Consider the following 23039-nt stretch of genomic DNA (forward strand, 5'->3'; position numbering starts at 1 on the left):
TGGGCGAAACAGCTTCGAGGAAGAAGTGAGAAGCGGGGATGGGGATGGAGGCAAGGATTACGTGAGTAAGTGTGAGGATGGTGACAAGTGATGAAGCGGATTGTGTATTCTGTATGGCGTCCATGTGTCAAAAACAGTTGGATGGTTCGCCTTGGATACTTACTTAAGTAGAGATGGATGGGATGGGATGATGGCTTCAATGGGGGGGTGGTTTGAGGACGAGTATAAAAGGGAAGGGGCCGCCCAGCTTCGCTGCAGATGGAACATGGAATAGAAAATGAATGACTTGGGAATGAATGCCTCAACTTGTTCTTGAGTCAATGAACGAGATAGCCGTCTGTGCCTCAAACCGACTCGACGCCAGTGACAAGACAAGGGGGGGTTCAGTTCACTTCGGTTCAAGGCCAAGACAGACGAAATCTCGGAAATTCCTCACCCATCGAGCACGAACAGAGACGACTGAAACGAGGGACGGTTGCCAGGTCAGACGGAGCGAGCAACTTAAGTCCGGGCTTGGACGTCAATGTATGGCAGGAAGGCTCAACTTTCACCAGACTCGACCAGACTGCTCCTACCACCTGAGCAGACAGACCAGACCAGACCTCTTTGTTCGTTTGTTGGCCAGCCCTTGCACTTCAGATTGCTTGCCACTTACACCTGGCCAGTCGGAGCCGTGATTCCGGAGCAAGACCTGGACCATCCAGCTTTGGTAGGTGGGGCTTCCAGTCGGCGCTTCTCCAGCTTGCAGAGTCGCCAGTCTGGTGCAGCGAAACACATTTTGCCAGGCTCAGGCCAGCACAGGCTTGACACACAGCACCCATTCCACGCCTAGCACACCAACGGGGCACGACTAAGCCCGTGGCAGTTGACGTCACGTGCTGCCGTGTTTGAAGCGCGTCCAAGAAATCGAAGAAATCCCATCTCAATCTCCAAAATTGAGCCATTGGACCGTCGAAGCGTTATTACACTCATCAAGCCCTAAGACAGGACTTGTTCCCCCTTTTGAAGGTAATTCTCATCACCATTGACGCACACTCTGCGAGCCAGTGTTGCTGAGCCTCCCGTTCGTTTTTGGCTTTGGAGCTACGACGGGTAACGGTGGGTATTGCCAGTATTCCCTGTCACAGCACTTGAGGTCCAGTCCAGTCCAGTCTGGTTGAAGCGTCAACTGGTCTCTGGTGTGGCACACTTACAGCACTGTACAGGCTTAGTGCCAGCCGGCTGCCAGATAACATCAACCGTCAATGAGTGTCTGGTGTGTGTAAACACGTGCTGGTCTTCGACTCTTGTTATTCTTAACCCCATCACGAGTCATCACTGCCGAATTCTTCCTGCCCGTGCTTTTTCTTTTTCTTGCATCTACAAACTCTCTGCAACTGCCTCAATTGACTGCTTGCAACCTCTCCCAGCTCCCCTTGGCGCGCCTCGTTGCACCTGCAGCCGTTCGATTTGGGATCCACTTCGCACGCCTCACGGTCTCACGTACTCCGTAACCATACCAGGACATCAAATCCACTTCAACGCGACAAGGGCCCCAAAGCTCCAGCATAGGCGCGTTCTGGTCACGAACATGACACCCGCCTCCCGAATTTGATCAATTTGTCTGGTGCAATTAATTAACACTCGTCCAACACACCTCCACTCCACATTCAGATCTCCAGATCTCTCTTTTTTTCCTTTTTGTTTCTTGCCTTTTTGCATAGCTCGCAGCCCAACGCTTCCTGTTCGTGTTTGTGCAGGGCATCACAACATTTACACACATCGGCATACGGTGATAGCCTCGACATGGCGTCGCCTCGGCCCATCGCGCCCATGGGCAACGAGTCTTGGAACAGCCAGCATCCTCAGCAGCAGCAGCAGCATTATCAGAACCATTATCAGCAACTGCAGCCACAACCACCACAGCAGCCGCAGCAGCCGCAGCACATGCCTCCTCAGCCTGCTCATACCGAAGCTGACGAGAATGGTGTTCAAATCAGACCAATGGGCCGTATGTTGACGTTGTATCCAACTGCACCTATCGTTAAATCCCGCTAACAGTTGTCTGTCCAGTCAAGGTTCATTACACCTTCGACAAGGAAGGCAAGGTGAATTGCCTGGCGAGATTCCCACATCCTCTCCAGGTTCAGACAGTGCCAATCGACGATACGAATTTCATCGGTGTGGTTGATTTGAGATCATGTATCCACGCCGTCATGGAGTGCAGCCCCGAGCTTGCTGGCCAAGAATGCGACTACACTATTTACGCCGTCGACTTTTCAGAGCCCGATACGCCTTTGGTCGGACAAGGTATGCTCTCATGGGCTCTTGAGTCCATGCAAAATGATTCCACGATGCAGCAGCCTAAACTAGTGACCGGGCGCGTGACCAAGAACCTGTTGGGCGTTTTTGGGGGTGGCAACCGCGAAACTCTCGAGGTTAGATTACGACTCTCCGTTGCGGCAAGACCGAATAGACCCGTTATCCAGCACAACAGTGGCAATGATGCCCAGCAGCATCAGCAACAACAGCAAAATAGACCGATGGAGAGCGCCATGACTCCTACCGGCACTTCAGAATGGAACTCCTTCATTCAATCAAATCCACAAATTGGCCAAGGCGGCCATGTTTCAAGAGTTGCCTCTCCGGCATTGTCACAGGGTCATGGCCACCAGCAGCAACCGCCCATGATAGGCAGACGGGATTCTTTCGGGCCGGGAGCTATCCAGCAGCTGCAGCAGATGCAGCAGATGATGCCAACACAGGATGTCCACAGAGTAGCGCCGATACCAGTGGACCCAAGCGAGCACAGGGCTGACGGCGCTGCGCCATCGTCAAGACCGTCAAGTCGGGCATCTAGCAGGGCCCCCAGGAGAAAACAGCCTACTGGTCGCCCAAGAGGCAGGCCGCGAAAGAAGGCTGCTGAAGGGAATACCTCTGGATATGAAGATGGCACAGAAGGCGAAGACGGCCCTACCAAGAAAAGGGTCAAGACCACGCAGGTTGAGAGGGCAGCACCAAATCCCTTTGCCAGCGGCCCCGAATCTTTAAGAGTTGCTGCCAGCACCTCTGGCTCATTACGCACATTTCGACCCGTTTTAGCGAACGGTGAAGCCGCTTCAGGCGGCGGCAACCACCTCCAGGAAGTCCCCCGAGCTCCTACACCAGTACCGGATGGTCCTCTTCGCGGCCTTCCAGGGAGAGGACCCGGGCAAGCGAAACTGAGGCGCGAGTCGACTTTGAGCCATCAGCCCCTTTCAAATAACTCGTCATTTACAGAATCAAGACAGCCATTATCGCCGAGCCAGGAGGACGGGCGCTCACCAGAGTCTATCGCGCCGACCCCTACCTATTCAGTAGAGAGTCCAGCTGATATTGGCTCGTCACCACCAGTTCAGCGAGCCACTCCCTTTATTCGATCAAGCCCTCCTCCGTCAAGTCCCATTCTTCCACCCATGCCGCCAACCGAACTTCCCCATGATGCGAGCTTTGTTACGGATGATTTGGATGATCTTTTTGGTGACGAGGCTATCGCACCGATTCCAATCGCGCCCAAGAAATCACATGCTGCTGCCGCCCTTCGAAAACCCACGGAAGCAAGGAATGCTAGCGGCGTACCTATCCAAGTCTTCCAGATGCAAGATGGGCCAACTGGCCAAGATCTTGTACACATTTTCAGTTACAATACCCCTCAACCTGCCTCAGCTTCAGGAAATGATAAACCAGATAACGCATCCCTCCCGCCACTGAAGAAGGCGCCAGTTCGAATAGCAGCCAAGAAAAAGACCAAGCCTGCCTCTCCACCAGGCATGGCTCCCACTCCTCCGCCTACGACTGACGCTGCCGAAAAGCCAGTAAGCCCTTCCCTAGTAGCCGATACAGGAATGGATGATTCTACTCGGAAACCAGCCCACCCCATCAACATTGCCCCTAAACCTGCACTAGAGCAACCACAAGGTCAGGACATTGACGGACAAGCGCCCGAGAAGGAGACTCAACCTGCAAAGGCACAAATTGTGGCGAGACCACCGCGGCAACTAAGCCGATCCCAGTCTGCTGGTCCACTAGCACTCCCAGCAATTCCAGCCAGTGAACCGGCAGGGCCATCGTCACTTTCACAATCCGTAACTGTCGAGCCGGAGTTCCCTGCTCCGCCAGCTCCTTCAACACTGAAGCGAGCAGCTTCCACTGGGCCACTTACTCTTCCCATTCCTGCGAGCGATCCAGTTGTGCCTATCGCTCTTCCTACAAGCACAGAACACATCGACTCGGTCATCGCCAGGAGTGATGCCATCCCACCGCCCTCGTCACCGCCGCTCACGTCAACCAGAGCAAACAAGAACTTTGTGAAGAAACACGCCATCAAGCAACGACTTGAAGAGGCCATCATGAACGGAGAGATGCCTCCGTACTGTAGCAACTGCGGCGCTATTGAGACACCGACCTGGCGCAAAATCTGGGTGCAGGAGAATGACGGTATTCCTGAATACTGTGAATACTCTGAGAAGCCCGGCAAAATTACAGCGATCGAGATCCTACAACGAGATGCGGACGAGAAACCCACTCTACACCGATTGATCAAGAAAAGTTTGGCGTCCGACGACGACAGAGAAAAGTGGCAGGAACGGCTTCTTTGCAACCCTTGTGGTATTTGGCTCACCAAATGCAAAAGCCATCGCCCCCAAGACAGGTGGGACAAGGACCTGGCACGCGTAGGACAAGAACGCAGAAAGCGAGGAACTGGCCGAAGCAAGAAGTCTCGTGGCAAGGATGATGGAGGCGTGAATCCGACTTCAGAGGCTTATCTGCCTACGGATGCCCTTGGGCCGATCGAACCGTCTTCCCCGAAGAAGCCATATGTAGATGGTCCTCAGAATCAACAGGATCTGGATCTTAATATGCGCGAGACATCCGCCGGCCTCGACATGCAGGAATCACGCTCTAACCCGGGGTCGACTCACTCCAGGGGAAGCGGAACAGTGAAGAGTCCCATAGATGTGGAGTTCGACGAGGCAGTTGGCAGCACGAAGCGACTGCTATTCCCCTCTCCTCGAAAAGATGGAACACCGAAGACGTTGGGAGAAATCGACGTTAATATCGTGCAGACTACGGATGATTGCCGACCAAAGGGCTCAGGAATCGGCAAGGAGAACATGGCCAGCACACGGCATGATGGTGAAGCCAATGACGATAACGATCTCGAGGCGTTGTTTAAGAGTCCAACGCTACCGCGGCCGTCAACACCACCACCAAACGCCAAAGCTACTACACCCAGCGAGCCATTCAAGACGCCTACTCGCCCCACGCCCAGCCACAGACCGATTACTAGAAGCATATCACGATCGATTCGATCTATTAGATCAATTGCATCACCCAGCCAGGCGCTCATGGATCGAACTCCCACCAAGACGCCGCGATTACCAGGGAGCGCCAGCCGAAGGCGCAGCCCTCGAAATCACCAAGGTGGATTCGAAGTATTCGATACACCAATCAGCCGTACCATCAGCCAGATGTTCTCGGAGGGCAATGGCTTTGGGGGTGACGACCTAGACCTGAGTAGTCTGCCAGCGCTGGACGGTAATGCCGGCAGCCTGATTGACTTTGGCAACCTTCTCAGCACAGATGCCGTGATGCCAAGCTCGCCACCAAAGGACGGATCCATGTCGTTTGACTATCATGCGTCATCTAGTGTGTGGGCTCAATGGGACTTGGATACAGCTGGTAGTATGGACACCGACTAAGTACGAACTTAAAAATGACTTTTTGTACTGCATTGCATTTCATAGCGAAGAATGGGATATACGAATAGGGATACCGAATGTGAGCGTAAACGGCTGGAACTGGAATTGGAATTAACATTGTTCATTTTTGCATGGCGTTGGGGAAGCCAAGATGGCCGGTACGGATTATAATTATTCAATGTTAGAATAGGTATTGCACATAGCTCAACTAGAAGCGCGTAGCTCCTTTATTTGTGTGTCTCTCGACTGTGATGTCAAGTCTGGTGGGTGAAGGCGGTACAGAGACGAACAAGATGTGAGATGAAGATGATGTTGCTCGCCAATGCCAGAGTCAAACTGGTCGTACAGTACTGCTTTCTTTGTGATTCTCGCCTTTTTAACAGAGCGGTAATTTTACATTACTTTCAGCAAATGCTGGCCTGGTTATGCAAGAAAGTGGCAATTGTAGGTAGGGAGTACATGGACATCAATGATGGACCCATCTGCCACTTTACGCGCCACACCCCAGCCAACGCGTCGTCGCGTCTCCCAGCCAGAACTTCAACTTTCGCAATGTAAAACCCCACCATCAAACCTCCAAGTCAAGAATCTTTTAAACGTCAATCTCTCAGCATTGCATTCAACCATTCGCTAATTGACTGCTAACCGTGAATCAAAATCTCATCGTCTACGAGCAATCGCTCACCTTGCCCACCATGGCAGAATCCGAAATCCAATCCCGCTTCTCACCAAACACCCCCCTCGAACCCGATATCCTCAGCGAAATCCATTCCATTCTCCGCCTGCACGACCTCTCTGTTGAGGATTTCTTCTTCAAATGGGAGTCCTACTGTATAAAGATGGATCTAGATGCGCAGGCTGGGCTATCACTATCCAGCTTGCGCAGCCTAAAGCAGAATCTTCAAGATGAGCTAGAGAAGAGCCGTCGCGCAGCGCAGGTCCGCAACGAGCGCAAGGTGGTGAATGCCACGCCAAAGGCTAACTCTGGTGGAGATGTTTTCGGCATGTTGGACGGACTGGTGCCTAGCACGCCGGCGACGGGGAGGCTGAATCGAAATGCTGGTGGGAGCGCATTGAAAAGGAAGATGGATGGTTTGAAGATGGGAAGTTCACCAGGCATGAGTGACCAACTAAAATCTATGAATGGGCTGCCGTACGTTTTTTTCATGAGCTTTGTGGCATGGCATGGCATGACGTGCTGACTTTGTTTTTGCATTATAGGGCAACTTCGTTTGCGGACCGTGTAAACCCAGGGGACGTGGTTGAAGTGCTGAACAGCCATCTTCAACCTGCTGAAGCACCTATCGCGCCGTTCTCCGAGCCGAGAATCAAGCTGACTGCCGCGTCGGACCAGAAGAAGATGGCGTATAAGCCGTTGGCTATGAAACTCTCTGAAGCGAGTGAGATTCTGGACGACCGCATCGACGACTTCATGGCGATTGTGCAAGACCACCACAAGCTAGACGACTCGGCATTTGGAAGCGCCGCGAGCCAGAGCACCACCGAAATAGTGGCCGTGGGAAGAATCGCCTCTGACTCAATGGAGGGCAAACTAAACGCCGCATCTCTTGTCCTCGAAACATCTCGCCGAACTGGCATGGGTCTACGAGTACCACTCAAGATGGAGAAGATTCGTTCATGGAGCTTCTTCCCCGGCCAAATCGTCGCCCTGCGCGGTAACAACGCCACTGGCAACGAATTTGTCGTCAACGAGATCCTCGAGATTCCTCTGCTCCCCAACGCCGCGTCGTCGTCTTCCGCTCTCGAAGCCCACCGGGAGAAATTCAAAGGCGGACCAGACGCCATGGATGTAGATACCACGCCCTTGACCATTCTCTACGCCGCTGGCCCGTACACCGCCGACGACAACCTCGACAACCGCTCCACGCGCTGTGTTCCCAGGCCGCGGACTCGTATGCCGATGCGCTCATCCTCACCGGCCCGTTCATCGACATTGACCACCCCCTAATTGCCACGGGGGACTTTGACCTCCCTGAAGAAGCTACACAAGACCCTGACACAGCTACAATGTCCACCGTGTTCAAATACCTCTTTGCCACGGCATTGAACCGTGCGTGTTCTGCAAATCCCCATCTTACGATTGTTCTAGTGCCCTCCGTACGAGACATTCTCGACAAGCACGTTTCCTGGCCGCAGGACAGCATGCCCCGCAAGGACCTGGGCTTGCCAAAATCCGCGAAAATCGTATCAAACCCCATGACACTATCGATGAACGAAATGGTCATTGGAATCTCGTCACAAGATATCCTGTACGAGTTGAGGACCGAGGAACTAGCCAAGACGAGTGGTGATTTGATGGGCAGGCTGGTGCGATATCTCGTCGAGCAGAGACACTACTTCCCCTTGTTTCCTACCACTGAGAGAGGGAAATTACCAAAGACTGGTACGGAAGAAGGGATTGCGACGGGCGCAGTTGTAGATGTTAGTTATTTGAGACTAGGGGAGATGGTTAATGTCCGACCGGACGTTGTGCTTGTTCCGAGCTCTTTGCCGCCCTTTGTAAAGGTATGTCTACAGTCGTTTTATGTGTTGTGAGGGAAGCTAATAGTGTTAGGTTGTTGAGAGTGTATTGGCCATCAATCCTGGTCCGTTGTCGAAACGGAAAGGGGCAGGGACGTATGCCAGGATGACGTTATACCCGCCTACCGTTGATGGGGGGGACATGCAAAGTCACAGAATCTTTGATAGGGCGAGGGTGGAAATTGTTAGGATATAAGGGCTTTGCGAGGATCGAAACTAGATAAAGACGGGGGTTGTGGATGATGACATGAATTTTTGAACCATATTTTTAGTCGGCTCTTATGGCGTTGGAATTACATTAGGTATCATATATCGTCGACTCTGCGCCGCTTATCACTATCGTACATGTCCCGCGAGGTGCTTCTCTTCCTGCGCCTGTCCTTGTCGTCTTCTCTTGTCGGCGACCGAGATCGTGACCTGTCTCTAGGCCTGTAATTATCCTCTCTCCTGTCATCGTGTCTTCGGCGTTCTTTATCCCCCAGCGGAACTGCATTGGCACCTTTTGCATCCCTCTCGTCAGGCTTGAACCTATCGTCATCGGGTCTAAATCTCTCGTCGCCGCCGTGTCTCCCGCCCTTCCGATCGTTAAATTCCCCCCAGCGACCTGTATCTTCAGACCGCATGTCCCTGTACTTCGTGCCGCCCTTCTTACCCAACTTGGTCATGTCTCTGCGCTGCAAATACTCCGGCAAAGCCTCTCTGTTGCGCACATCATCCGCGATCCTCGTGCCCATGATATCGCGCTGCAGCAGCCCCGCCGCCTCTGCTTCCTCCTGGAAGAACGCGCCCTTGTGGTAGTACTTCTGCATGTACGACATCTTGCCCTTGCTGTCCTTTTCCTCGCGCTGCTTCGCGAGGTGCGCCTCGTCCTCGGCCTTGCGCTCTTCCTCTGTCAGGTTCCGTCTGCGCTCAACTTCAGCTAGTTCCCGCTCGCGCTCCTCAATCGCTAGTCTCGCGCGCTTGAGGCGCTTGAGCTCCCGCACTCGCCAGGCCGCTTCCTCTGCCTCAGGGTCCAGACCATCCGTGGTGTCGACGTCCGAGTCTGAATTTTCGTCGTCGTCCCAGTGTTTTTTGCCGGCAGCCCGTGCCGCGAGATCTTTGCGTATTTGCTCCTCGACGAGGTCGTCGGCTGCTTTTTTCTTGGCGGCTTCCTCGGCGAGCCGGGTTGCTTCTTCGGATTTTTCCTTGTCGAGCGTTTCTTTCCCGCGTTGGCTTTTTGGTACGAATTTCGGTCGTATCATTAATCTTCGTGGGGCTTCTTCTTCGCTGCTTTCTTCTTCGGACGAGCCGCTGTCCTCTTCTGATTCCCCTTGGTCTTCATCCTCTGCGCTCTCTTCCTCTGTGACGAAGCCTTCTTCGGCGGCTAATCGCTGTGCTCGCTCGGCTTCTATTCTGTGCTTTTCTGCTGCTTCTGCTTCTTGCCTTCTGGCGTTGAGGTCCACCTTTCCTAGGTTGCTGGCGATTTTGCCTGCGCTGGCGGCCTTGGGTGGTGGAGGAATAGGTGCTGCTGTCGTCTGCTCTTCATCGCTGCTGTCGCTGTCTGAGGATGATTCTTGGCCGCTTGGTTTGCCTACGCGGTGTCGTATTGGACGCGCCGGGTTGGCGGTCATGCGCTTTGGGGGCGGCATGATGGTTTGTGATGTGGTTGTGATCTGGTTTGGAGTCTGTGATGCATTTGGATGGAAAATTGGTGAGGTAGTTGGAAGGAAGTGGCCCCTACCCTGGACTTATTGGTCGTCGTTTGCAAACATATTCGGAATACGGTGTTATAGGAGAAAATTAAATGAAACAAAGAAAAAGGTGTCGAATCAGCAACTTGATGAATCTTATCCTGTATCCTTCAAGTAGAAAGTTTTTCCCCTAGATTTGACTTGATTTGGCTGTCTGGGTAGGCTGGTGAGGTTTGAAGAAGATGGCCAGGAAAAGGTCATTTTCAAAATATGCTAGAATCGGCGGCTCAGACGACAAACTGCATCTTATCGCAAACAGCAGACAATTTCAACCGGGGCAAGCACTGGCCGCTCAATATTAAAAGCAATCGCCCGAGTACAATGCCATAACATGTACCGGTGTTTCCTCTCATTGGGATTTTGCATCACTACTGGCCGAATTCCATATCCGTAAAACGGCAAGAGCTACCCCTCCATCTGTGAAGCTTCCTCAACTTGGATCCGCCACCAGTCCAGACTCCAAAGCCAAAAGTCTCAACGTTCCACTGCACTGGCGAGTTGCTTTCAATCAAGCATTCGGCCGAAAGTACCAATTTGCTGCATAAAGCCATCACGAAGAGTCTTGCATAATGTCGTCAAACGTTGAACGGAGGGCACTTGTAACCGGTGCAACCGGTTTGCTGGGCCGGGAGATCGCCGCTGCCTTTCAGCAGAGCCCTGGGTGGGCTGTCAAGGGCACAGGGCACTCCCGAGCTGATGGTATTGATATACTCAAAGTAAACCTTGAGGATGAGGATCTTTCGGAGCTCGTGGCTGCCCTTGATCGCACCAAGTACGTAATATTCTTTCCAATGATGCGTGATCTATTCTCCAAGGACGCTGACTAACACCTCGACTTCACGAATAGACCACAGGTCATTATCCATTGTATGTGGCTACAGCTGCTCTCAAAACCATACATCCTCTTGCTGACATCGATTTAGCTGCCGCCCAAAGATTCCCGGATAAAGTTGACAAAGACCCCGAGGGAGCCAGAACACTCAACATTGCAGCCAGCAGGCGGATTGCCAAGTTGGCATTGTCTCGCGAGATCCTGCTCATATACATCTCGACAGATTATGTCTTCCCAGGTACCCCTGGAGATGCTCCATACGAAGCAGATGCGATTCCCAAGCCGACAAATTTGTATGGACAAACCAAGTTTGATGGAGAGCAGGCTGTTCTAGAAGAAGCCGCTAAAGCAGGCAATCCCGGTTCTGTCGTGGTTCTACGTGTTCCAGTCTTGTACGGCCATGCTGAAACGCCTGCCGAGAGCGCCGTAAATGTCTTGATGGACTCTGTCTGGAAAGCCCAGACCGAGGGATCTAACATTAAGATGGATCACTGGGCTATTCGGTACCCTACCAATACTGAGGACATTGGTCGTGTCTGTCGAGGTATGTTTCAAATGAACATAAACAAAACGACATCGCCCTGCGCGGCAGTTCAGACTTGCCAATTTAAACTACCTGAGATGGGAGGCTACATCATTGGAATCTCCTCTGGCCTGAAGCTACTTTAGAAACACGTATTAGATTGATGAAGATGCTAACTTGAGCACCCCATAGATGTGGCGGCCAAATATCTCGATGAGATTCGGGCTGGTAATCGCACGGCTTTACCGTCGATCCTCCAGTTCTCCAGCGAGGACAAAATGACAAAGTACGAGATTTGCCAGCTGTTCGGTCAGATAATGGGACTGGACATATCGAATATAGAGGCAAATACCCAGGGAAATGATCCAAACGCTGCAGTACAGCGCCCATATGACTGTCACCTTAGCACAAAAGCGCTGAAGGATTTAGGTATCGACGTTTCCACGTGCAACTTTGTTGATTGGTGGCGGCGAGAGGTTCGAGCGTTTGGCGAGTAGAATGAAGAGAGATTTGCCTGTCTTGATCAAGCCACAACTTCAAGGTGTTAGCGGGCCTTGTTAGGCAGAGGCAGAAATGTGACGCGTTTCTTTGGATTCTTCCGGGATGTCCCTCTCTCCCTTGCAGTCGCGGGAACTCGTGGGTGGTGACATGGGCGGCTTTCTCAGGCCAAATGAAATACGTGTGCACGAGCTGACTTTGGATGTTGGATTCTATGAAGCAGTAGAGTGGACAGAACAACCCTTTAACAATCCAGGAAGATCCTTGAATTGTGAACTCGGCCAACGAGCGGGATCCCTGTGCGGGCTCACAAAAGATGACAGAATGTTTGACACAATAGAGAGGAGTTTCAGTTCATTGGTAAGCTGACGAAAGCCGAGCGATCAGTCATAACTCGTTTCGAAACTCGGCACTTGTCGCGGTTGAATTAATCGGGTGGCCGGGGTTTCTTGGCCACGCCATTGTGTGTGTTCTAGATTAAATTGCGACTGACGGGTGACGCTCTGGTCCCAGATACGATGGACCAGCAAAGGGCCAACTAAAAAAGAACGAAAACAAAAAAAGACGACAAAGGAAAAAGAGAGAAAACCCCCCCCCAAAAAAAGTAAGAAATCTTTCGAGACTTTGCGGAGTTATCAATACTACCCCGACAAAAAACAAAAACCGCAAAAAAGAAACGAAAGAAGTCGAGCTGTTGTTCGGCCAGCTATCATTTCGGTGCAAAGTTATGCGCAACCTCACTTTATGACACCAGACCGCATCTTCTCAGTCAACCCCCGGCCGACTCATTGTGAGGATACCTGCGCAGTATTAGCTTCCTTCGCCTATTGAAAATCAGCAGGACAAAATTGCTTATCCACTTACACAATGGGACACTTTTTCCATACTCAAAGGAATAATGGAGATGAACAATAGAGATCAAAACGCCGTATCCTTGTGATGATGTGGTGTTGTGTGGCCTTTACCTAATACATCATCTGGTTGAGGCGAGATCGCGATGATTTTGCACCGGGCTTCTGGGTGCACCGCACGGCTCAACTTTCACGACGTCTCAAATTCTACGTTCACGTCCCAAAAGTAGGCATTGGCCTGACTGTGCAAAAGTCAATCAATCAATGACTTTGACGCAGAATGCGGCTTGCCGCCATGAGACCCCGGATATTATGTAATTTGCACGCCAGACCGAGTTACTGGTGGGAGACTGAGAATGGGCCTCAGCAGCATCTTTGTCTCACATTTCTTGGTCCAGTTCTAACTTGCTGACTTGGACCACCACATTGGCTAATTGATCTCCAAGACATGCAGACATTCTAGCAAGGCCGCGAGTGCTGGAATGCCCTGCTGGCGTGACCGCAACATACATGTGCACCAGACGGCTAGCAGAAACATGTCCACACTCGACGCGTGAGACGAATGGATGGACCAAAACATCCACTCAATTATGAGAGCAGAAAAAGAAATAGGAAATCATATTGGTCCACGCACGGTATTGCGGTGAAAAGCAAAAACACGACCGTGCCTGGCACACTGCTCTGCACTGCCCAAGGGGAGGCGAGTCGAGGCGAGGCGAGGCGAGAGGAGAGGAGAGGAGAGGCGACCAGAGGAGAGGTGAAAGACACTTGACGTTGTGCGCAGACAGACAGACATGCTGGATGAATCGAACCGGATTGGAATTGGAATGGCGCGTTACTCTATCTATCGACACGCAAAATACCGCTCGCTTGACGGCGCGAAAACGTGATCCGTCGTCTCAACCTCGTGCCTCCATTCCTCTCTCTTCCAGCGGAGCAAAGGCTCTGTTTTCTTTCTCTCCTGCTCGCTTCCGAACTTGCATCTAGCCAACAACAAGTTGTCAGTTGTGATATGTCACTCTTTTAAGCTCTAAATATCAATCGCCACTCTTTTACTTCCATCTGACGTTGGAGCCTCACGCCGCGGACAGATATGACTTGGCCAGCCTCACTCTTTCCTACTTCAGCTTTTTCCATCGTTTCAATAATTTTGTCTTCATCGTCGGCTTCAAGCCATTGACTAAGGCGTTCTTTCCTACCTCTTGATTGGATCTAAACGACTCTCACTTATATTCTAAGAACTCTAATCGTTGCTTGGACGCTGAGCTGCGTCGGTGCGAATTTCGACACAGCAACTGAAACAGCGAAGCTCATCGCTACGCAGCTTCTTTGTGGAAGTGTAGCAATCAGCTCAAGTCTAAACGGCCGTGCCGTCGAGTTACCTCGTGTTGCCTCAGCTCGATTCATCGCAAAGAATCCAGTCGGCGACGGTTTGGAACCACAAACGCCAGCAGTTCGGCCAGACTACGTTACTAAGAAGCAGCCGTTCAGGGCTTGATTGCGAGTCCAAACTACAATTTGAGACCCAAACCAACTATACTGAACGGAGAAGGCCTTTCCTTCTCTTGAAATGGCAGATGGTGCTATGGCTATGACGCTGGGCCCGACTGCTGCCGTTCTTCCACCACCACCACCACCACATCAAGACGTCTCAAGATATCGCTGTCTTCGCGGGAAGAGCGTGTCATCTCCACGCGATTTTGACGTATTTCAAGACGGAAAATGCAGTTCTGACGGCGACTCAAGTTCTTCTGGGTCAGACGAGTACAGTTTTACCAGTTCTTTGAGATCTCGTTCAAAGAGTGTTTCGACTCTCCGCAGCGTATTTCTGAGGTCTCAGGAACCGCCGCCGCCCATGCCGCCACTTCCAGCAAAGGTGCTGAACCCTAAGCCGATCAATATTTCAGCCCAGTCTAGCCTCAAGATTTTGGAGAACTTAAAATCGCCCATTTTCAGTTCAGAACACCCACAATGGAGATCGATCGCCATCATCAATAAAGAGGCAGCCAATGAGGACGGCAGCAGGCAAAACCGGGATGGCGCCGCTGCGGGTCCAGGTCCTCAATCCCAAGACCAAGAAGACTTGGACCAGTCCGACCACCATAAAGACCATCGCAAGGACAATCAAAAGGACTGGTTCCGGCTGCAAACTCCTGACAGCGCGGACGAATCCGCGGCCGACGACAATCCCAAGGAGGCAGACGGCGACTGCGCTGCTGTTTCGGACGTCAACAACCATCACCGTCGAAGCAACGAGGGCGCCGCCACGGGTGACACAAGTCTTTTAGCAGATGAGGTCGCTCGCCTTGAGGCTGAGACGGATAGAATTCTAGCTGAACAAAAGAAGCTGGAACTTGCGCGACTTCAAGCACAGCTCGTCACACCTCCGCCGAAACCAAAGCGCCCACTCCTTGAAAAACTCACCTTTTTCTCTCGAAGTAAACGATCTACAGGTGCCAACAGCCAGCCTGGCACACCCAGCACAATTGTGTCGGCCATCTTCTCTCCAGCCTTCAGTCAATCCAGCCGTGACAGTAGCATCGAAGAACCACCAACACACCCACTTCCTGAATTCAAGATGAGTTTCATTGAACGAGGAGGCAAGGGTATTGTGCCGCAAACTGACGCGCCAGTGTCCGCTAGCAATGGCGGAGAGAGAGTATGTTTAACAACCTCAACATCCCTTGCCGTACAATAATTACTTGTCGCCCGGCATGCTTGTTCATGTTAGCGGCGGGAGTGTTTTCGGTGCGAAATGATCCATTTGACTAATACCTATTATAGCGTGTAGTTGTGCGATGCCTTTCTTCCACAATTAACCTGGCTGTCACAGCAGAGACTTCTCCCGTTGACATACTGAAAACGACGGCTGATATGACACGACACAATATCAGCCCGGCAACGAGTGTCATTGTAGAGTGTTACTTTGTTCTTGGGCTCGAGCGTCGTCTCCGTCGATATGAGCGCGTGCGCGACGTCATGAACTCTTGGGACCGAGACCAACAAAATGCCCTCCTGATCCTGACCGGTGATTCTGCAAAGAGCGACCAGGATCTAGATTTGGAATCTGTTCCTCGCACAGACGAGCCCCCTCAAGGTTTTTCTATGCAACTTCATCATTCGTCAAAGCCTGGCAAATGGAACAAACGTTGGGTGACGCTTCTGGATAACGGACAGATATATGCAGCTAAATCGCCCAATTCTCAGCCATCTGACAAGGACAGCAATGTGCTGTGCCATCTGACAGACTTTGACATCTACGCCCCTAAGGAAAGTGAGATGCGCCGCAATCTCAAACCGCCAAAGAGGTTCTGTTATGCCATCAAGAGTCAGCAAAAGACGGTTGTGTTTGCCAACGGCGAGAACTTTGTGCACTTTTTCTCAACTGATGATTCGCTGCAAGCAGCTTCTTTTTATGACAAAGTACATGCTTGGCGAAGCTGGTACCTGGTCAATCGCATGGTTGATCTCCAGACGAGGAGCCGAGCTCCGCAAATTTCATATGACCCCAAGGCCAACAATCCTGTGAGCCCAAAGAGGAGCACAGTGGGCAGTAGAGGTAGTACCAGCGCACGGGCTTCTATAGTGGAAGAGGAGGTAGTTGACGAACCGCTGATGAATGTCAATGCATTTCGTATGAGCAAAATTGTCATCACACCGGAAGACATCAAGAGCAACAAGACTGCTGCTGTCAGATCAAAGTCTGTTCATCGATCGGGCACGTTGAAGAAGAATGGCGCCGCCAACCTCGAGGTCCCCAAGACTGTCAGGGAAGAGGAACCAGAGTTTGCAACTGGCGGTTTGCTTGGCAGTACCTATGACAAGCTCAAACAAACCGACGCTGCCAGTGTGGCGTCATCTTCCAAGACCGGTTCTGACGGCCCATTCACCGAGGCCCCGTCTCTTCTGAATGGCGGCATTTCCAAATCCTCATCGGATGCATCTGATCAAATGAAGAGGCAGGTTGAGGAAGAGGAGAAGAACAACGAAGCTACATCCTGGTTCCCTTCTGCTGCGGAGCACTCGGCTCGTGTTCGAAGCCAAGTCGTCCACCAACCATCACCACCGCACCTTCGCAGACCAATGACCGCCGATACGGCAGGTAATGCACCGGCCGCTCGCCGAGAGAGGCAGCCGGCACCGCTGCTCAGCTTTACAAATGATTTCCCCGAACCTCCACGATTTCGTGAAGGGCCAGCAGGCGTCAGACAAGTTCCTGGCCAGCCTCTGATTAACTTTGCGTCAGGCGGCGCAACCAGAGAGCCTCGTGACAGTGCTCCTCGACAGAACGTATCTCGTCGGGGTCTCCCTGCCTCAAATGCTGGTGGTTTGGCAACCTCGCCTCCTCCTCAGCACCCCCCACCACCTCCCGGACCCCGATTTCGTAGTAAATCGGCCGTCACACAACGACGATATAACCCTAACGAAGCTAATCATCCTCCAATGCCGGCTATGCCTAACAGACGTCATCCACACCATGCTGAACCCCGTGGCCCACCAAGATTTCCTGCTCCGGAGCCGCTGGTGAACAGGGCCAAGTAAAGCTGTTAACTGACGGTTGAGGGATGGCTTTGTAGTGGAAAATGCACAGGAGGCACTGATTTAGGCGTCAGGGAAGAACCAGAACTAGTTCATAGCATGTGCTTGTATTGGCAAAAAAACTGCAATCAGGATTAGGATACCGTGTATAATTAGCAGGCGTTGTTTAGGAAAATGATTGAGTATGACAAAGGAAATCGAATTGAGGGCTAACCAAGTATATAGTTGAGATGAGATGGAAGCAGAGGAGATTGCCTGGTTGAAATGGATCGGTTGCGGTCTCATTTGGCGTGTCTGGACCATCTTAGCTACCTAGGTAGTTTTTTAGGCTCGAATAAACGAAATCGGCCATAAATTGAGCAAGAAGTTGTACCGTGAGTTGTCAACTGGTCCTTGGCCCAGTGGTTTTCCTGGTAACGTCGAGCTTCAGTTCGCCGAAGTTTGACAGGAGGATGACTGTACAGTCCAAAACACAGTGTGAACACTGTTTTGTTGAAGCTCTCCAGCTTGCCATTTTACGCGACATCATCAGAAGCCCACTTGGGCCAGCACCAACATGGACAGACGCGCTTTTGTTAGCCAAACACATAATTCGAATATTCAGCGCGAACCCTAACCGAGAGGACGTGGCCAACTACGGACGACCTAGATTATACTTCACGAAGACGAGAACAGAGGCTTTCCCTCCCGTATGCCTCGAATGAGGTAGCCAGTATTGTTCCGACGTGGACGAAGTTGCTCGCCTGCAATGGCGCTCAGTGCGCAGGAGGTTTCGCAGTTGCGAGTCGCTCTCCAAGATGCCGTGGTGAAGTGCTCAGAGAGATGTCTTTACCAATCCGCAAAATGGTTTGTTAAGCTGTAACCATGGCTCCTCCAGCAACGGGCAACGGCACTAACAAGACTGTCCGTAGGGCTGCCGAACTTCTCAATGCATTGCCCGAGACTGAAGATATAGACGATGATGTCGCACAAGGAGATGGATCAAAACGAACTTCGCCGATATTCACACCAAACCTGGATCCCGAAGAAGCCGCCCTGGAGGCCCACGAGCTGAGCAAGTACCTTCTTGCCAAGTCTCTCTTTGACTGCAAGGAGTTCGACCGCTGCGCGGCAGTTTTCCTCCCAGACTCTTTATTATCATCTGTTTTGTCGTCGCATTCCGAATCTACGTCGACTCCATCACAACGGGCGAAGGGCAAAGCGAAAGCGACCGATGGAAGCAGGGCGTCAACGATAGCACCGCTACCAAAGCTTAGCCAGAAGAGCTTGTTCCTGGCGCTATATGCCAAGTTCATGTCTGGGGAGAAGCGGAAGAATGAGGAGTCTGAAATGGTCATGGGACCTCAGGATTTGGGAACGGTGGTGAACAAGCAGCTTTTGGTGGTGGGCAGGTTTCTGGCTGCTTGGTTCAAGGAGAGGACGACGACGGATGATGACGTGTTGGGGAGTCAGGGGTGGTTGGAATATTTGTGAGTTGGCGTGGGACAGACACGGCGGCTGTGGCAACTAACTGTTGTGTAGGTATGGCATGGTTCTTGCAAAGGAGAAGAATGATTCTCAGGCCATGGATTATTTTATTCGAAGCGTTCACAAATATCCCATGAATTGGGGATGTTGGCTGGAAATGACATCTATAATATCGAGAGTCGAAGAGGTAAGGAGTCGGATTCAAATTCACACACGTCGATGTTATTGATGCTAACAAGTGCTGCCTCAGCTAAATCAAATAGCACGCCATTGCCCTCAAAACATAGTATCCTTCATGTTCCATCTTCACACATCACTCGAGCTATATCAGCAAACCCCTAACCTAGCCAATTCGCTCGAACAATTGCTATCAATATTTCCAACATCATCCTTCCTGTTAACCTGTAATGCCCTACTAGCATATCATGCTAAAGACCTCATGGCGGCAGAGCAACATTTCAGTCGGCTGCTCTCTCTACATCCACACAGACTCGATTCTCTAGACCATTACTCCAACATCCTCTACGTCCTCAACATGCGCCCGAAGCTAGCATTCGTAGCACACCTCTGCTCCAGCGTCGACAAATTCCGTCCCGAATCATGCGTCGTCATTGGCAACTACTACTCCCTCCTTTCCATGCACGAAAAGGCAGTTCAGTACTTTAGACGCGCATTAACCCTCGATCGCTCATGCCTCTCCGCCTGGACACTCATGGGCCACGAATATGTCGAACTGAAAAACACCCACGCAGCCATCGAATCGTACCGCCGCGCCGTCGACGTCAACCGTCGCGATTACCGGGCCTGGTACGGCCTCGGCCAGACGTATGAAATGCTCGAAATGCACACCTATTCCCTATGGTACTACAAAAAGGCAGCCGGCTTGCGGCCCTGGGATGGCAAGATGTGGATGGCAGTAGGCTCGTGTCTCCAAAAAATGGGCCGCGAACGCGACGGCATCAAGGCCCTCAAACGAGCACTCCTCGCGGACGCATACTACGACGTAGGTAGTAGCTTCGGCAGTGGTGGCGATCTCCTCGATGCTCGCGGCGCCACAGGCCACATGGACCCCGAGATTTTGCTCCAAATTGCAGCCATGTACGATCAACTGGACGAGGAGGAAGAAGCCAAGGCCTACATGGAGCTGTGTGTAGCGCAGGAAGAAGGCGGTGCGGCATCTGACACTAATAATCTCGGGGAGTCAGTCATGATTCACAACGACTCGCCCGCCGGGTCGGAAGACTACGCAGACAAGGAAGACCGATCTGGAGCAAATGCGAATGCTGCTGCTGGCGGCGCGGGCGCGGGCGCAGGAGAAGGAACTGGTGTTACAGCCGCAACGAGTAAAGCACGCATGTGGCTGGCTAAATTCGCCATGCGCACCTCTGATTATACCACTGCTAATAGGCTTGCAACGGAACTATGTCAGGACGGCGTCGAGGTGGAGGAGGCGAAGGCGTTGGTGAGGGAGATACGCTCGCGGATGGAGGCGTCTGGTTTGTTTGGCTCGGATGGCTAGCGGCAGTGCTGTGAGCTACAAGCGAGACTGGGCGTTGAGCCGGATGTTGATTAGAGTGTAACGAGCTTATGCCGAATGTAGCATGCATTATGACGGTGTTTGAACTTGGGGCGCAATCAATGAATACATGGTTGAAGAGTGACGGATGTGGCTAAATAACGTTTCGCTGGTGTACAATGATTGGCTCATGTGTTTCCGGATCCGGACCGAGTCAACCACAACACATTCTCTGCTGGAACACAAATAAAAGAATTGTCGTAATTACGCACACAAGACTGATTTCCCAAGTAAATAATGTATTACTAAATACCCAAGAGATTTTTATAGCAAACGAACCACACCAAAGAAAAAGTCTATCAGAAAAATATGGCAAAGGACAGCGCATCCCAACACGCAGCCCCCAGGTATGAGACTGCGCATTAGAATACACTGCCCTGCCAGTAATTAGAGAAAGATTATAATATATAAAGCCGCACAATGTGAATCCAAGACGGAATCGACACCCCGAGTGATTTTAGATTTTCTGTCAACCCCAGTGATATGAAGCAATGGGATAGCCCACCGGGTCATACCACCGGGTGGAAAAAGAACGAAGCATCCTTTCAAACGCCAACCGCGCCGTGTACCTGTTGATTCAGAACCTCCAGTAATCTTACTGTAGCTTAGCTAAAGATAGCAGCCAAGAAAGGCGTAAACCCCGGGCATGTGACTCGCTTAGAGGAACATGGCGGCGAAACCGGCGGCAACGAGAGCTCCCATGCCAGCATTGGCCCTGTCGGCAGCGGCAGTGACAACCGGAGGAGCCTCGGTGTTGGCTGGTGGGTTGACGGGAGGATTGACAGGAGGAGCCTGAGTGTTGGCAGGAGGGTTGACGGGAGGAGGATTGACAGGAGGAGGGTTGACAGGGGGCGGGTTGACAGGAGGAGGGTTGACAGGAGGAGCCTGAGTGTTGGCTGGGGGATTGACAGGGGGCGGGTTGACAGGAGGAGGATTCACAGGAGGAGGGTTGACGGGAGGTGGGTTGACAGGAGGAGGCTTGACATGAGGAGGAGGAGGGGGAGGAAGAGGCTTGGTGATGGTGCAAGGGCAGTCAGTGATGGTGAGGGTGGTGGGAGCAGTGACGGTGTAAGTCTTGGTACCAATGCAGATGGTAGTGGGCTCCTGTTGTTTCCCATCTCGTTAGTTAATGCTCTCATCATATGCTTTGGGGTTTCCAAAGTTTTCTACTCGCTCTTGGAGCAGTTTTACTTTCGTCCTGGTGGGAAGCTTTACTTACCGGGCAGTACGTGGTGAAAGCCGTGGAAATGACTGTGGTGTACTCAGTCTTGCTTGGCTTGGGCTTGCCAGATGGCTTGCTGCTTGGGGGAGGCGGCGGCTTGCTGCTGGAAGGCGGAGCTGGCTTGCTGGAAGCAGGCTTGCTCGAGGCCGGAGGAGGAGCAGAGCTTGGCTTCTTGCTGGAGGCCGGGGGAGCAGAGCTAGCGGGCCGGCTGGAAGGAGGGGGAGCAGAGCTGGCTGGCTTGCTAGAGGCCGGAGGAGCAGAGCTAGCGGGCCTGCTGGAAGGCGGCGCAGGAGCAGAGCTTGGTGGCCTGCTGCTAGGTGCCTGAGCAGCACTTCCAGCGGCCATGTAGGCAACGGCCAAAACCTGAGTGAACTTCATGGTGCCTTTCCGGTATCGTTCTTGACAATTGGTTGGGTTGAGCGAGAGTCGGTGAAGTTGGTTGAACAAGAATGAGACAAACAATCAACGACGGGATGCTATCGTGATATTTGTAGTTGTGAGAACAGGAAGAAAAACGTTTTTGCCTAGTCCGGAGGGTAGCACATCTTTGTATTCGAACGCAGACTGTGGCCTGAAAGCAACTCACAGAACGGAATCCCGCTTTCAGACAAGTTTGGACGTTTGAAATTTGTGAGACAATGTCTAAACTTCTTCCGAACTGAGGGCGCGGCTACCCGTCGCCGGATTTGGAATAAAGTTCGCGGGAGGAGTGAGACATCGCGGCTAAGTCTTCAACACCATCGCCACACCGGCTTCGACGTGCATGTTCCACTGACGGCGGTACCTGCGTCATGTGTACCCGGGTCTCGTGTGTCAGTAACAAGCGGGGACCGTCAACGAGAAGTCAGCTAACTTGGGTCGACGATGCCACCCAAGCAACAGCAAATACGAGCCGCTAAGGCTGAAGCTGAGCTTATTTTGATGTGGCATGTACAGTAGACTGCTGGAAACAGACAAATAGCTTTGGATGGCTTCCTTGAGACAATTGTATTGGTGCAACTGAATATAAGTGGTGCTGAACCTTGAACTATGACGAGATGTTCGCCAGAACCAGCTCCGTTGGTGACCTTTATCAAGCTTTTCCACCTACAGAGTGGCGCAAGTGCAAGATCTGTGGCAAGAAAAGAGACATCTCGAATTCCTATTTTGAAAGGTCATCACCAGACGGAAGAATCGAGACTGGTGATATAGATATATCCTGCTGTTGAACCCCTGAAGTTCTCCAGAATCTCACGTAGCGCAAGGAACAGAACTTGGGCTGATCTGAAGGCTTGCAAAGAAGCACCTTCTGTACACGAGAACCCAGCTCGTTATTCAACGGCTACGACGGTGCCTTTGAGAACTCATAACACGAGCAGATGTGCTAGTCTCCAGTGTTGCAATTGAAGCTTCTCTGTGAACTTAGACTGACAGACCACGATCGGTGATGATCGTCAACCGGTGAGAAAGGTCGGTTCTTAGCGGACCATTGCAGACGGATTGCTATTGAGTGAGTAACAGCTTGGCATGCCCAGAGACTGGGCAGCTTACAGCTGTTACT

The 23039-nt window shown here is 51.9% G+C and overlaps 7 protein-coding genes across 7 annotated transcripts; 5 read left to right on the plus strand and 2 right to left on the minus strand.

Annotated features, from left to right (window-relative positions):
* Positions 1-1785: 1785 nt before the first annotated feature.
* Positions 1786-5720, plus strand: VFPPC_05895 (GATA transcription factor (Ams2); the record flags this gene model as incomplete). Its single annotated transcript, XM_018285013.1, has 2 exons — positions 1786-1990; positions 2053-5720. 2 exons carry the CDS (start codon positions 1786-1788, stop codon positions 5718-5720), a joined length of 3873 nt encoding a protein of 1290 aa, XP_018141956.1.
* Positions 5721-6415: 695 nt separating this feature from the next.
* Positions 6416-8457, plus strand: VFPPC_05896 (DNA polymerase alpha/primase associated subunit; the record flags this gene model as incomplete). The annotated part of the gene is made up of 4 exons (XM_018285014.1): positions 6416-6873; positions 6942-7530; positions 7623-8246; positions 8296-8457. 4 exons carry the CDS (start codon positions 6416-6418, stop codon positions 8455-8457), a joined length of 1833 nt encoding a protein of 610 aa, XP_018141957.1.
* A 109-nt stretch (positions 8458-8566) lies between these two features.
* On the minus strand, positions 8567-9889 carry VFPPC_05897 (micro-fibrillar-associated 1; the record flags this gene model as incomplete). The annotated part of the gene is made up of 1 exon (XM_018285015.1): positions 8567-9889. One exon carries the CDS (start codon positions 9887-9889, stop codon positions 8567-8569), a length of 1323 nt encoding a protein of 440 aa, XP_018141958.1.
* A 671-nt stretch (positions 9890-10560) lies between these two features.
* On the plus strand, positions 10561-11843 carry VFPPC_05898 (NAD dependent epimerase/dehydratase family protein; the record flags this gene model as incomplete). The annotated part of the gene is made up of 4 exons (XM_018285016.1): positions 10561-10763; positions 10839-10858; positions 10915-11367; positions 11539-11843. 4 exons carry the CDS (start codon positions 10561-10563, stop codon positions 11841-11843), a joined length of 981 nt encoding a protein of 326 aa, XP_018141959.1.
* A 2422-nt stretch (positions 11844-14265) lies between these two features.
* Positions 14266-17237, plus strand: VFPPC_05899 (ubiquitin-like protein; the record flags this gene model as incomplete). Its single annotated transcript, XM_018285017.1, has 2 exons — positions 14266-15354; positions 15480-17237. The coding sequence occupies 2 exons, from the start codon at positions 14266-14268 to the stop codon at positions 17235-17237; spliced, it is 2847 nt and encodes a 948-aa protein (XP_018141960.1).
* Positions 17238-18098: 861 nt separating this feature from the next.
* On the plus strand, positions 18099-20220 carry VFPPC_13920 (cell division cycle; the record flags this gene model as incomplete). Its single annotated transcript, XM_018291692.1, has 3 exons — positions 18099-18703; positions 18756-18888; positions 18952-20220. The coding sequence occupies 3 exons, from the start codon at positions 18099-18101 to the stop codon at positions 20218-20220; spliced, it is 2007 nt and encodes a 668-aa protein (XP_018141961.1).
* Positions 20221-20934: 714 nt separating this feature from the next.
* Positions 20935-21877, minus strand: VFPPC_13921 (hypothetical protein; the record flags this gene model as incomplete). The annotated part of the gene is made up of 2 exons (XM_018291693.1): positions 20935-21381; positions 21497-21877. The coding sequence occupies 2 exons, from the start codon at positions 21875-21877 to the stop codon at positions 20935-20937; spliced, it is 828 nt and encodes a 275-aa protein (XP_018141962.1).
* Positions 21878-23039: the final 1162 nt, after the last annotated feature.

The sequence above is a fragment of the Pochonia chlamydosporia genome, chromosome 5, assembly GCF_001653235.2.
Source record: "Pochonia chlamydosporia 170 chromosome 5, whole genome shotgun sequence".
Lineage (NCBI taxonomy): Eukaryota > Fungi > Ascomycota > Sordariomycetes > Hypocreales > Clavicipitaceae > Pochonia > Pochonia chlamydosporia.